The sequence below is a fragment of the Leguminivora glycinivorella genome, chromosome 11 (genome assembly GCF_023078275.1).
Source record: "Leguminivora glycinivorella isolate SPB_JAAS2020 chromosome 11, LegGlyc_1.1, whole genome shotgun sequence".
NCBI classification, from domain to species: Eukaryota; Metazoa; Arthropoda; class Insecta; order Lepidoptera; family Tortricidae; genus Leguminivora; species Leguminivora glycinivorella.
The window spans coordinates 4,329,243-4,344,424 of NC_062981.1; the positions used below are offsets into that span (position 1 = coordinate 4,329,243).

Below are 15,182 nucleotides of genomic sequence, written 5' to 3' on the forward strand. Positions count from 1 at the left end.
TGCTCAAAACTGAAAGTTAGAAGCGGAAGTCTCTTTCTAACTTGTCATATTAGACATTGACTACCACTTGTAAATTGTAACTTGTAGCTTCGAGAAATGGGCCCCTGTTGTTCCTTTCTGTCGCCAATAGCTCATCGCTCACTTGGTTTTGGTAGGACCAGTGCCTTAGGTATCTTACTCTGTTAATTAGAGATGGGTCGAATATGGACTTTGCCGAATATGAATATTTTTAAAGGGGATGTTCATTAAAATAATGGTTACATATGTTACCTCAACTGTGTTTTTATGATTTAGTGGATAACTAAAACTTAGTTAAAACAACTCTGAATTCTTCTCAACTCTTAAACTACGGTTTTTTAACATTTTTTAAAAACAATTGTATTTATAATTTGACGCATAGGTTTCTCTTTTTTAGTAGTGCCTTAAAAGCTACTAAAATAATCCAATGGAATACGTAAGATCTTCATTAGTTATTTTTACTTAGTTTATTCGGTAATTATTCGGCAATGCAACCGAATTATTCGGCCGAATACGAACAGTTAAAAACTTGCCGAATACCGAATATTCGGTACATCTCTAGTGTTAATTATAACGCAATGTATTCCCAGGTCCTGTTATCGAGCAGCGCCTTGTCCCGCATCGCGCAGATGCCGGTGGTGCTGATCCCCGTGCACTTCGACCGCGACGCCGCCACGCGCGCGCCCTCCTGCCAGCGCTCCGTGGTGCTGCGGCCCTTCGTCACGTCCGACTTCATGACCGGCGTCGCGGCTCTGCCGGGCTCGGATGCTATGCCTCAAGACGTGAGTACTTTACTGCAAACACAAAATCCATAGTTGTGATCCAGCCTTTCGTGATGTCACTATTTTTTTTTATTGCTACTTTGACAAGAGATTCAGAGTTCCATTCTGTCGTGTCATGCGTCACTTTCGTACTTGCACACCTCCTAAAACGTAACAATTGAATTAGACTAAAATTTTCACTAGCTTTGTTAACCGACTCGAGAAAAGCAGGAGGTTCTCAATTCATCAAGATCTTTTTTTATGTATTTTCCCCAAATACTCGAAGAAAATTCTTTTTTGATTAATAAATTCTCAAACAATAAGGACTTCTGGCGGTGTAACAGAACTTCCGTTCTCACGCGCGAGTCCACAGTGTCCACATATCAAATGCGTCTTCAAGTATGGACTTGCGGGCAAACAAGTTGTACTTTGTACTAGACACATACGGCACTATTTATTTAAAACAATCATATGTTATAATTAATATTTGTTTCCAGGTGATAGACAGAATGCGCAAAGAACTAATGAGCGTGCCCGGCATCTCTCGCGTACTCTACGATCTGACACCGAAGCCGCCCGCCACCACCGAGTGGGAATGATCCGTTTGTGTTTCCACTCGTCTTGTACTGCACCCGGGCAGTGGTCCGCTCTGACGGTCACAACCGTCACGTAATCTCATGCGGAGATTACACTGGTAGTTCACCTAAGTGTAACCTCATATTGAGCGGGCGGCGTGCATGTCAAAACAATTGAAGCTCATACAAGTATCGCACGCTCGTCTACTCAGGCCTTACACTAATGGAAAATATGAGGTTGCCAGGCAACCGACATTGTTTGCATGCGGCGAACGACTCAGTGTAATTGCCGCTTCATGTGCTCTGTGGCATTTGGTCAGGAGGATTACCCAACTAGGGGGCGCCATTATCGCAAACAGTAAACAAATCTCCTTTATATTTTTCAATGATAAATGTACTAATAATAATCTGTGACATTTCAAATAACAGTTTACAGCATAGCATATTACAATACTCTATAGTTTACTGTTTGTGCTAGTGCACTCTGGCGGCAGGATATTACAATCATATTCACTGTATTTCTTGTTCCGCAAGCTGCAATTTTATAAGTCGCAACACTGTGTGGCCTTTTTACGAGTTGCAATTTTAATTGTCTAAATCTGCCGTATAAACTCAGCAAAAATATTAATTAACGGGCATAAAGGAGTCAAAGGTTACGCGAATTTGAACTGTTTCGGTAATTTCTAAGTTCCTAGGTTAGTTCATTCCAATGTGAGGAGTTCAGTCTGGTTTAAATTGTCTGTCAAGTCAACGTCAGTAATACCAGTTTAGAATTCCAAAATTGTATCTTGTAAAACTTAAAATCCACATTCAAATAATTGCAAAATTTAGGTAAAATTAATATAATTATTGTTTGGACATACATATATGTCATTAACTCATTATTCTCACACGGAAAGATGGTTTGCAGTTCATTTCACTTGTGCATTAGTACTTATAATCTACGTAATATTCATAATTATAAAATACGTAGTTCCAGTTCAGATCGCTATGCCCAATATTATTTACAAGGGAATGACAATCAATTGTGTTCATGTTATAAAGATTTAAGCTATTCGCGATTAACTGGATTGAATTAATACAAATAAGTGCCTAATTCTAAACGGTAGCTGTCACTGTGCAATTTTTCCTTGCAATCATGTAATTGGGCCATTTTTTCAAAGTTATCCACCCCACTTTTTTGTAACATTGGTATTTTTACGCGATTCATTCTCAGAATCGCAAGGTCTTTGGATCCTGATAGGAGAAGAAAAATGTCCCTAGATTTCCATACATTTTTCAAACCTGGTAACGGAATGGGAAAAAACCTTGGGACACTTTTTTTCTCTTATGGGGATTGAAAGAGCTCGCAATTCTGAGTGAAAACCACATAAAAATTTCCAAATCCAAAAAATAGTGGGGTAAAAAAATGTGCCCATTCTGTTATTTGTCTCACCTGTGTCAGTTTGAATAACTTTTATTATAGAACCAAATCTCAATGTTTTATGATTATTCTGCTTCATATTTCGTTCGGATCAGTTAATCGTCCGTTTCTACTGTCAGATAGGATATTTTTATGAAATTAAACTATTTTAACCTATTTAAGTTTGCAGTTAAGCGGTTATCATACTGATAATATGAGCGCGCCGTTTCTGTGTGTAAGCTAGACGCCACTGTCAATGTAAACCGCTTTGCATGTGGCAACTATTGAGTCACTTTTGTATAAAAACAGTAAGTGAAAAATTTAATTCCATTTCTACTCTTTTTTTTTTGCCAAGCTGTATATGCGTGTAGCAATGACCAGTAGGCCTAGCACATGATTGCCGCGAGATAGATCACACGTCTTCTTCTAACGATATTAATGACATAAAGACCTCGCGGCAATAATGTGCTAATCCTGCTAAGCTCCTCGCCGTCACGATCGCTTGCGATCGAAACGCGACTGTCACTGTGATCTTGGTTAGACTGGCAGCTCGCGTCAATACTGCAAATCAACAGCAAATGTAATCGTTCTATATTGTGGATGTAGTTATTTACTATGGCGGCTGATGATCTTTTGTTTTATTTAACCTAGATATTGGTGTCTGTTGATTTTGTTTCTATTATATGTATAATATATCCGTTCTGGACCACTGCCCGTTATTATAAAGTTGTAAATACATTGGTGTAAGAAACACAATGTCGAGGTTCTTGTTAGCTCCACTGATCAGTTTTGTAACTTGTAGTAATTTATTGTAAAGGCTGTGTAAAAATTATTAAAGCCCTTGAATGTTCCGCTCGACAAGATTATACTGGGTCGTGTATGAAATCGAAAACAAATTGTTTATGAATGGTTCAGTGTTATTGACTGGAGGTTTCATAATAAAATTATATTATGCTTTATTTTCACAATGTGTTTTATTTTAAAATACAATAAATAAACATAAAATGTCACAGTAAAAACATTAGTTGACAAGCTAAATTTACGGTGATATCACGTATTTTAGTCAATCACGCTACATTATCGTAGAGCCTTCCTAGATCTCCATTTTCAAAATTGCACGCACTCAAGCCTTCTGGATCCTGGTGCCCTCGTACATAAGGTTTGAACTTTTACAAGAATAAAAGAAAGTTCTAAATTCAAAAGCATAAAAATTTGGCAGGGATCCAGGAGGCTAGTGCTTGAAAATGGAGACTTAGGCTTTCCGAAAAATCAAATTAGGCTTAAAATTGTAAAATTAGCTTATCAATAGTATACAACAATTCTGTTCTTAAATTTCAGTTATCAGGAACTAATAAATTAATGTTTTTCCCTGCATTAATCTGTCCTCCTATGTAGCTCTCTTCCTCACCTCTAATAGACAACCCTTCAGAGAGGGAAGTAACCTTTTTCTCTCTCAACATTGGTGCCTTCTCCCACCGGGAGCTGTTACAATTCGAACAAGACTTCAATGGGATTAGTTCAAGAGATACTGTTCTATTATTGCAATCAAGACATTTGAAGAACCTCTTGAAAGTATCCAGGATTTTAAGGGGATGTCTTTCATCTTTACATAGTTGTGCAGCTGAAAATGCAGTGTACTTGCACTTGATGCACCTGACAGCTTTGCAAGGCAACTTGAATGTGTTCAACATTTTTTCTTCCATTGCTTCCTTTTTCTCCAGTTTGTTAAAGTATTTGTCCTGTTCATTGTCATCATGTTCCTGGATTAAATTTTGATGTGCTGATGTAGCTTCTAAGATCTTCTTAAATCTCTCTGATTTTATACCATTAGTCTTAGTTTCTTCGTTAGGTTTGGATTTCTTGCAGTCATTTTCACTATTACCATTTAGCTTTTCCAAAACCCTTTTTTTCCCAGTTTCAGTGCCTCTTATGTTATTTGGATCAAGTTTCTCAATACCTCCACTCTGTTGTATAAGCCTCAATGCATTTGCTTTTGCCCTTTCAGCTGCTTTTTCGCCATAAGTCATGTTAAGATCCACCATCCCGCTTCCTTTTAGTCCAAAACCTTTGCCTAATTTTGGTGAACTAGCCACTCTCTCTGCTAAGCTCGAAGAGATATTGCTTGGAGATCCAAATCCTTTGCCTAATTTTGGTGAACTAGCCACTCTTTCTGCTAAATTAGAAGACATATTGGTTGGAGTAGCTATTAGTTTATTAAGTCTCTCTGTATCACTTTTCCTTTGAGTTGAGGGACTGTGTAATGGTGTAGTATTGTTTTTCATGTTACCTGCCCCATATGGTGCTTTGTTCATCATAAGTTTGTCTCCCTCCGACTTGTAATAGTCACTCAAAGACATCAGTCTGTTTTGATCTCTATCCTTAATCACCTTGTGGTTGCCAGAAGTGGGGGCAGTGTATGCCCTACCCCCATATATCACAGTATCCTTACCTAAAACCTTTTTCTGTAAATTAACAAGTCCTTTGCCCATGGTTGAGGACTGTAGTTCTGACCTTTTGGAATACTTCTGATACTCCTGTTTGACATGATAAATGCAGTGATCACATTGAGATAAATTAACAAATGCTGTGCATGGTTCCCCATTTTTCTTCTTACTCTTACATGTGCCTAGGTCTTTAGATTGACCTAGTATCATAACTCTATCAGAGGTTTCAACACTGAGGCATGCCTGGTCAGCGCTATTTTGTGACCGATCAAGTACATTAGGATTCAGGACTGCAACAACAGTGCCCTCAGTTGTTTTCCAAAGATCATTATAAGCTTTCCGAAACAAAAACATTGAAACAGTCTTCAGGTCATCCTTAAGGTCACTCAGAGTCCAAATTACAAATTGATTGCCTTTTTGGGACTTTTTCACAGCACTCTTCCTGACTATGACACCAGCTGTAACCCAATCCTTTGATAAGTCCTCATTCTCCACATGTCTTTTTACTCTTAACATATTGATAGCCTCTCTTCCTTGCATGCGGTCTAAAAGAGCTGCACTGGATATAAGCGGTTTTGTGATTCTAATACCAAATACAGGATCCGTGTAAATATCCGAAACTGCCTTAGATTTCGTTTCAGGGGCACAGAACACATGCCTAATGTCTTGCTGCACTTCTTTAGGTTTACTTTTGTTTTTGTTAAACTTAACGTCGTTATTAACTTGTCGTAGCCTAGTTACAAAGTCTAACTGTTTTTCTACGTGTTCCTGTTGTTTATCGTCTAGTATTTTCTTAACTTGCGAGCCGTAATCGTTGTACTTGCGTTCAGTGTAGTTTCGTTTCTCCTCGTCGTCTGAAGAATCCGTGTCTCCGTTATGCACCACAGAAGACTTCCCGGCTTTGCTCACTGGAACTTCAGGTTCAGATTGTGTGCTGGAGCTTGGTTGGAAAATATCCACTTCGCGTAAAGTTTCCTTTTGAACAGGTTCTGCTTCGTCAGCTAAATCGGCACGTAGCAACTCGTCCAACTCAGCTAATTCATCGACGTCAGACATTTTAATATAGTTTTTGAAGTACTTATTAATTTAACTGATAATAAATACGAAATCATGCATGCAAAGACTTAAAAATTAATAAAAAAACATGTAATTGTGCAGAAAAGTAGTTCACATATTTTTCGCGGTAAAACGCAAACGTCAAAGTGACGTAACATTGCTGTGGATATGTTTCACATCTGTAAAAAACTGTTCGATACAGCAAATTTCATTTGCAGAAGACAGGTTAAAACGGTTACCAAGACGGTTTGACCCAATTTTTTGACATTTCCAATGACGATATTTGACGTTTCACCAGTGTTGTCACATCTACCTATTTATAGGTAGATCTACCTATTTTGCCTCCCGTCTACCTGTCTACCTATTTCGGTCCTAAATCTACCTGTTTTCTAAAATATTACTATTGTAGAAAATTCTCCATGCGTGTTACGAAATTAAGTTTTACCTGTCTTATAAATTACAGCATTTTACTTAAATCGGAACGTGTTTAGTGAATAATCTGTGGCTGTCAGCTTGAAAGTCTTGATGTTTGACAGTTTTGACACTGACAGCCTGGTAGTGACAGTGGCAGTGTCATTTGACAATGACATGACACTGACACTTCTGACACCCTGACAGTGGCAGCTCTCGGAGACGCTAGCTTGTGTTTAAAATATTTTAACAAAAACATGTATAAACACCATAAAGAACTCACCAAGTAAACCAATAAATATATTTTTAATAGTTTAGAAGCATTTTTAATCATTAAAACTGGACTTACCTTAGATGGTATTAAAACAGGTAGATCTACCTATTTTTCGTTTCTAATTCTACCAGTTTCTACCTATTTTTTCAGCCTGGTCTACCATTTTGTTCAAATTGTATGTGACAACACTGCGTTTCACAAGGAAATCACAATTTACGTCTTGTGGATATATCGTGCCGGTTTATAATTAGTTCTCGTATCTACTATTGATTTTGATCATAAATAAGACTTCGTATCCAGAAACAAACCTTATACCTTGGGAACAATGGCAGGTAAGGTGTTATTTATAAACGATATGTTCAATGTACTTGTTGTTAGAAGTATAGACATATTCATTGTTTTGCAGACAATGTTGATTCTAAGCCCAAGGATGAGATTGTGACTCCTGAGAAAGACGGTGAGAGGTGCGAGGAGGCATCGCCGCCGCCTCCGCCCACGCCACCAGCCGCAGAAGAGGACACTCAAGAAATCATTGTCGTGAACGAACTCACGAAGGAACTCGACTTGAACCATGGTAGGATTGGGAAAATTGAAAATCTTGAGGACTTACGACGGTTAGAAAGGTAATTTACAATTCCAATATCTAATATATATATACATAACATTTCATCAGATACTTATAATATCATTCCTGGTCATCAATGAGTCATTGTACTATAGTATGAAACAGGTTTTGTTGTCATTATCTGAAGAAGGGAATTGTGTTTCTTAATACAAACTAAGTTTATAATAATTCATCTGCAATACTGAAATGAGTCATGTTTGTAAATTTTATGTAAATGTATTACCATTCCTTTACCTGACCTGGCAAATGAGGTGTTTTTATAAAAATATAATATGTACAAAATAGTTGAGTGCTGAAGTTTTAAGTGTTCTTTTCTTAGATATTCTTATTAAAAGTACCAGGATTCTATTGCAAACACCTAAAGAAATAAATAAATATTGGGGAAACCTTACACAGATTAACTTAGCCCCAAACTAAGCAAAGCTGTGGGTGCTAAGCGACAATATACATACTTAAATAGATAAATACATACATGACTCAGGAACAAATATCTGTACTCATCACACAAATAAATGCCGTTACTGGGATTCGAACCCAGGACCGTGGCTTAGCAGGCAGGGTCACTACCGACTGAGCCAGACCAGTCGTCACCAGTCGTAAAAAAAGGTTTTATGTATCCTATGATGTGACACAGTCATTGTTAAATATCAGAGTAATTATATATTATGACCACTCAACCATATACTACATTAATAGTGCCATAGACGTAGTTCTTGAAAATATATTTTTTTTTATACAGGCTGTACCTGCGCTGGAACCTGATAAAGAAGATAGAAGGACTCACCAACTTGACGACCCTGGTGGAGCTAGAGCTATACGACAATCAGATCACAGTCATGGAGAACATGGAGACACTTGTCAACCTCGAGTAAGTAAACCTACGCACGGCAAGGAGTATAGTGGTGACTGATCTGCACAATTACTGTACATTTGTAGGTTGCAGAAACTTCATTTTTATAGTGTAATCTTCATATGTTTTGCCACAGCTCATTTGGTGAGTCCAGGGTCCCACTTGACAACCTAATCCAAAGAATGATTAAAGCACTAGCTTAGGCAAATATATCTGGCCTTTTGAGTTGTACCTATGCCTAATAAGATTCTAATTAGTCTGGTTTATTCATGATACCTTTTGCTAAAAAGTGAGTGAGTGAGTGTCTGCATGTAGATAAGAAGTATATCTGTTGTGCTCATCTCCAGTGTATGAGTAAGACCTTCTTTTATGGCATGGCATGTCACTAGAGCAGCATGCAGTTGCAGAACAAAATCAATTTTTATATGAGATATATTTAAGTTTTTTCACAACTGTTTTGTTAATTTCGATTTTATACTTTGATAATTTGTTAGAAATACCCATACCATACTTTTATTTAAAAAACGACATTCTTACAGATTACTAGATCTATCCTTCAACCGTATCAAAGAGATCCAAGGCCTGGACAACCTCACGAAGCTGACGAAACTCTACCTCAGTTCCAACAAGATCACGGAAATCAAGAATGTAAACCACCTTGTACGGCTCGAGATGTTGGAGCTGGGAGACAACCGTATCAGGGTAAGTACATAAATTAGCGATCCAGTGGTGGGGGGTTCAAGTCTAACTGTGAATTTTTCCACTCTTGATTCATCTCTAAGCTTTATTAATGGCATTGTTTGCAGATGACGTTTCCGCTTGAGACAAAATTAATTTACATCCACAATAAGTCCACATATTCATTTTTGTATCTAAAATCCCTAGTAAACATCTATTTTAAAATTTTGCAATATAGTTTTTCTACTTCCGAGTTGTTATTCATCGTTTACTGGGTCGTGCATAGATCTTTAACACTCTACATAAAAGTATTCCCCAAATCCCAGGCTTCCCGCGCAGTAAGGAAAAAATTGAAAACGCATTGTTGGGCTCTGTAACCTAACATTGTTATAACGTTACTGCGCGCGTGCGCTGGAAGCCGGGGGATGGCTTTGGGCAGTTGGCTCGAGCGCTAGCAGTGCAAACCTTTGCGTCAATACAGAAACAGTGTGAATTTCACGAAAGTTATTCTAGAAAACTATTAAAAAATAAGTACATGGTCGTAGAAAAAGTATTGTATGCAACGGTGTATAACTGAGTCAAGAAAAACTCGTGGCGTCTTTATTAACCCATCCACGCCACTCGTCTTTTTTGACCTCCTTTAAACGTCGGTTCCATAAAATACTCTTCAGTTTAAAATCTTACAATGAAGAATTAAGAAATCAAGGATAGTGTTATCTTCTTTATTAAGGTTTATGTAGGTATTGTGAGAAATTGTGAAAAAAAGGTTTCCAACTCAAACAACTCACATTGTTAGTTGGCGATAAGGACGATTTCAAATTAAAGCATTATGGAAACAGCACTTTATGACAGCCAACAATACAAGTGTCCTATTGATTTAAAACAACACAAATGTGTAGTCAGAGATTTGAATGATTCACGGTTCACGGTTATTTTCATTAGACTTATATTGACCGGGATATAGACCGTGATTACCTTTTTGATTTTTGTCGAGCTCCCGATATTTCGACGCAGTTGCATGCATCATGATCACGGTAATCACGGTCTACATATATCGCGGTCAATATAAGTCTGACGGCCCGGCCACGACATTGGTCTAAGCGCGACAGCGGTGAGCGGCGGCCATACATTGGAGCAAGACACAGCGATGGGACTTTTCATTCGCACATATGGCTGCCGCTCACCGCTGCCGCGCTTAGACCAATGTCGTGGCCGGGCCGTAAGGGCCAGCATCAACCACATTTGACAGACGGGTTCCCTCTATGTGGCATAACTTTATTTGTCCGAAACGCTTTTGTCATAACAGATTTGGCATAATCGATTTTTGCCGAATGTTAATGTAGCATAAACATTGTTTGGTATAATTCACGATATTTCGAATATTATTTTGTCCGAAAATATATTGGCCTACTATTATTGAGGCCGAGTGTCATTAGGAAGAAATTGGATGAGCATAAATATTTTTGGCATACATCTCATTATCCGAAACTTATTTCGCATACATTTTTCGTTAAGCAATGCGCTTTTAGGGAAAAATGGTTACACTAGGTTAGAATTGCGAACTCTACAGATACTCACTGCTCCAGAAAAGTGGGTTAGGTTAGGTTAGAGCTGCGACTATTACAGAAAAGCACCGCTAGGGAAAAGTGGGTTAGGTTAGAACTGCGACCACAACAAACACGCACCGCTAGGGAAAAATGGGTTAGGTTAGAACTGCGACCTCAACAGAAAAGTACCGCTAGGAAAAAATGGGTTAGGTTAGGTTAGAACTGCGACCACAACAGAAAAGCACCTCTAGGGAAAAGTGGGTTAGGTTAGGTTAGAACTGCGACCACAACAGAAAATTACCGCTAGGAAAAAGTGGGTTAGGTTAGGTTACAACTGCGACCACAACAAAAACGCACTGCTAGGTAAAAGTGAAACAAAAATAAAACAATAACGTTTATAATTTTAACCTGATAATTACTGAGCAAAGACGAATTAGATCGTTATTTCTCCAATAATGTTGTAATACTGGTAGTAACCATTTTTAGGGTTCCGTAGTCAACTAGGAACCCTTATAGTTTCGCCATGTCTGTCTGTCCGTCCGTCCGTCCGTCCGTCCGCGGATAATCTCAGTAACTATAAGCACTAGAAAGCTGAAATTTGGTACAAATATGTATATCAATCACGCCACCAAAGTGCAAAAATAAAAAATGGAAAAAAAAATTAATTAGGGTACCCCCCCTACATGTAAAGTGGGGGCTGATATTTTTTTTCATTCCAACCCCAACGTGTGATATATTGTTGGATAGGTATTTAAAAATGAATAAGGTTTTACTAAGATAGTTTTTTGATAATATTAATATTTTCGGAAATAATCGCTCCTAAAGGAAAAAAAAAAGTGCGTCCCCCCCCTCTAACTTTTGAACCATATGTTTAAAAAATATGTAAAAAATCACAAAAGTAGAACTTTATAAAAACTTTCTAGGAAAATTATTTTGAACTTGATAGGTTCAGTAGTTTTTGAGAAAAATTCGGAAAACTACGGAACCCTACACTGAGCGTGGCCCGACACGCTCTTGGCCGGTTTTTTTAATTATATACAAAAGAATGTATAATGGTAAGATTCGACCTATACTGATGTTATGCCAAAATAAATTCGGCAAAACATTGAATCGGAACACTAAGTTTATGCACATAAAATTTATGCGTAAAAATGATTCGGAGCACCAAATTTATGTACAAAGAATATTCGGACAAATCACAATCTGCCTAAACAGATTATGCTAAACTTGACTATGCCATAGCAGTTTATGCACAAAGCCAATTATGACTAAATCGATTATGCACAATAGAATTATTCATAAAAAAATTATGCCACAACAGGGTGAACCCTCTTACCCGTAGTTGCGTCTCAAAACTTGCAGCAATAACCTGCTGGTGTAAACTCAGCTTTAGATAGGTTTTTCACTAAAACCGAGGTCTGTAACCTTTTTGTGGGCGTAAGTCACTGACTCATAAGTGGTAGTTAATAGGTAGCACCAATCTTCTATATAAATCGCAGATATGCTTTCTTTTTACTGTTGGGGTCAAACTAGCATACGGCCAGACTTGGTAAGCAATCACCGTAGCCTATGGATGACTGTGTTTGATGCGCGTTGCCGAACGGAACATTACACTCTGGCCACCTTGCCCACCTGCAGAACTAGCGTATTCTTTAGTGTATTAAACAAACAGCAAGATTAAGATGCTACTACCTCTACACTACAGGTTGATTCACGAAAGCTGGCAAGAATGGAATGAACGAAATTTTTATTGTGTGAGGGCATATGCATCAGTAATATTGGTATACAGTCGTAACTGTCAAGAGCCCTTATTTTATTGTTTAATCCGTCACAGACATAGATATTTTCATTAGCCGGGTCCACACTGGCCGCACGCCTCGCGCGCAAAACGCCCGTGCTCGTGCGCGCACGTTTGCCTCGCCCGAGCTTTGTTCGGCAAGATGGCGGCCCTCGGTCAGCTGATCAAAATAGTTCTGCACATATTCACTCATTTGTTCAATTCGTGCCAACTCTTGTGAATTGACCTGTACCATGATTAAATCCAACTTATTATTTCCAGGAAATAAAAAACCTCGACGGCCTAGTCAACCTCCGTCAGCTCTACCTCGGCAAGAACAAAATCACCAAAGTCCAAGGGCTCGAGTCCTTCGCCGAGCTCTCGATTCTCGTCCTCCAAAGCAACAGGATCACCAAAATGGAGAACCTTGAACCTCTGGTGAACTTGGACCAATTGTATTTGTCAGAGAATGGCATTGAGAAAATCGAGGGGTTGGAGAATTTGAGCAACTTACAGACGCTGGATTTGGCGCAGAATAGACTGACGTCTATCGATAATTTGACGCATATGATCGAGCTTGAGGAGTTGTGGGTGAGTGGTCTATTAAATAGATCGTTCTATTCGCGATGACATGCAAATTTGTCAAATACATAACTATACCCCCTTAATCATAAACGTTCACTAAAGTTACCAAGCCGATAGAAATCGTTTGTCCCTTTCTGACTTATTGGTGTGATAGAAAGGGCCCAATGATTTTATCATGATAACTTTAGTGAATGTTTATGAATAACGGAGATAATCTTTAGTGGCATGACAATACGAACCAGGGAACAGACATCCTGACGTCAGAATGTCTGGCCACTTTATTCGCTCGATTTTTCGATATCAGTGGAGGTACCAAATATATGTACTCAGGTACCAAATAGTATCAAATAGGTACTAAATTTTAGTATGTACTAAACATCAAATATCTGTAGTGGTCCAGGGTCATGACGCTCACGTCAATTGGTCTGCGTCAAAGAGGGTCAATTTCTTCAATTCGTTTATGGCTTGCTAAAACATTCAATTCGATTTCCACAAACTATACTTAGGCTAGAAATACAGAGCAATTTGCTCTATTGGGAATCGAGAAGTCAACGTTTAAAAACTTAGTGTCTCAAAGAGGCTTTTGAAAGTTTTGAACCTGTGTATACTTTTACTTTCTGTCCCATACAGTGGCCTGCAAAATTTCATGGAGAAATTATGAATGAATTCATTGATAAATTCGCCATGCACTTTTGCAGCTCATTGTACTTACATTATTCCCGAGTAAAATAAATCGATTTTCATAAGTTAGGGCACTTTTCCTTATTATTTTTATACTTATACTGTATCCATTAAACTTTTTTTTTACAGCTAAACGATAACCAGATCAGCGACTGGGCAGACGTGGAACGTCTCCGGCCCAACAACAAACTGATCACCATATACTTGGAACGCAACCCCGTGGCCTCGGACCCTGCCTACCGACGCAAGTTGAAGCTGATAATACCCAGTCTGCATCAGATCGACGCCACTTTATGTAGATAAGCCCATTTTTGTTATATAATCCCAATCATGATACTTGAAACGCAACCCCATTGCCTCCGACGCAAGTAGCTGAAAGTACCCAGTCTGCATCAAATCGATGCCACTTTAGGTAGATAAGCCCACTCTTGTTTTGTAACCCCAATCATGATATACTTGAAACGCAACCCCATTGAATATCGACGCAAGTTGAAGCCGATCATACCCAGCTTGAACAAGATTGACGATACAGTATGTAGATAAGCGCACACTTGGCAAGTAATCCCAAACCCCAAAAATACTTTTGCCACAACCCCGTGGCTTCTAACCATCCTCGGTCTACGCCAGACCTCGCATATAAATGTATACTAGCTACTTAGTTTACTTAATCTCAACATACTTAAAGCGCAACCTTACCGTAGCTATTTAAAATCAACCCCAGTCTGTATCTGACGGATGCTATCTTATGTAGATAATGTAGACAACTATAGGTACTAAGTAACCCTCTAACACTTAAAGCGCAATCCCACGGCGTCTGTCCCAACCCCAACTTAATTAGCCGGGTCCACACAGAGCGAGGCACGCCGCGCGGCAATGTGCTCATGCGGCAAACGTTCAATGTAGACGTGCCTCGCCCGAGGCAAAAATAAAAATATCTGCAATCAAATGTCTGCAATCGAAGCCTAGTGGCATCGATTGCAGACGTTTCTGCTAATCAGAAGTTAAAAATTTAGCATGGTTAGCGCATCGTAACTGGTGAATTTCCAATATGACTTGGAACTCCGGTTGCCGTTTAAGAAGTTTAACACTTACGGTAGATGTCGCTACGGGTCCCATTGACCTTAGTAGTGGAAAATTTCGCTGGCTTGGTTGAAGTCTTGGTGGCTCAGTTGGCAGAGCGCTGGAGTATCGATCCAGAGGCCGTGAGTTCAAGTCTCACCCAAGGCAGACATTTTCCACTTTTAAATTTATTCTAAGCCTAGTGGCATCGATTGCAGACGTTTCTGCTAATCAGAAGTTAAAAATAAATAATACATTTCACATTAGACCAAAACCTTAATAATACTTATGAACTTACTAACATATAAACGATGTAGGTAAAGAAATAAGTAATATGTCAAAAATGTTCTAATCGTGAAGTGAATTTAGATAATTTTTTTATAAGAAAATAAAATAAAAAAAAATTACATAAAAAGGTAATATAAAATTTACATCTAAA

At 38.5% G+C, this 15,182-nt stretch overlaps 3 protein-coding genes across 8 annotated transcripts in view; 2 read left to right on the top strand and 1 right to left on the bottom strand.

Annotated features, from left to right (window-relative positions):
• Nucleotides 1-2,619, top strand: part of LOC125230924 (GMP synthase [glutamine-hydrolyzing]) — a 36,535-nt gene extending 33,916 nt beyond the window's left edge. For all 6 annotated transcript variants that reach the window (XM_048136208.1, XM_048136209.1, XM_048136211.1 and 3 more), the window contains 2 exons: nt 609-800; nt 1,277-2,619. In XM_048136208.1, the coding sequence (XP_047992165.1) occupies nt 609-800; nt 1,277-1,378 (294 nt within the window). In that variant the 3' untranslated portion in view covers nt 1,379-2,619. The remainder of the gene's footprint in view (nt 1-608; nt 801-1,276) is intronic.
• A 223-nt stretch (nt 2,620-2,842) lies between these two features.
• LOC125230925 (protein MCM10 homolog) lies at nt 2,843-6,376 on the bottom strand. The gene has a single exon (XM_048136212.1). It carries the CDS (start codon nt 6,254-6,256, stop codon nt 4,091-4,093), a length of 2,166 nt encoding a protein of 721 aa, XP_047992169.1. The 5' UTR covers nt 6,257-6,376; the 3' UTR covers nt 2,843-4,090.
• A 771-nt stretch (nt 6,377-7,147) lies between these two features.
• LOC125231049 (protein phosphatase 1 regulatory subunit 7-like) lies at nt 7,148-14,738 on the top strand. Its single transcript, XM_048136393.1, has 6 exons — nt 7,148-7,273; nt 7,348-7,564; nt 8,306-8,434; nt 8,956-9,118; nt 12,701-13,009; nt 13,814-14,738. Exons 1-6 carry the CDS (start codon nt 7,267-7,269, stop codon nt 13,985-13,987), a joined length of 999 nt encoding a protein of 332 aa, XP_047992350.1. The 5' UTR covers nt 7,148-7,266; the 3' UTR covers nt 13,988-14,738.
• Nucleotides 14,739-15,182: the final 444 nt, after the last annotated feature.

What these genes read in the sequence shown, in the direction of transcription:
- LOC125230925 (XM_048136212.1), bottom strand. Translation starts at nt 6,256, where the DNA reads ATGTCTGACGTCGATGAATTAGCTGAGTTGGACGAGTTGCTACGTGCC.
- LOC125231049 (XM_048136393.1), top strand. An exon ending in GACTTACGACGGTTAGAAAG is followed by an intron (nt 7,565 to 8,305) that starts GTAATTTACAAT and finishes TTTTTTATACAG; the next exon opens with GCTGTACCTGCGCTGGAACC. An exon ending in TCGAGCTTGAGGAGTTGTGG is followed by an intron (nt 13,010 to 13,813) that starts GTGAGTGGTCTA and finishes TTTTTTTTACAG; the next exon opens with CTAAACGATAACCAGATCAG.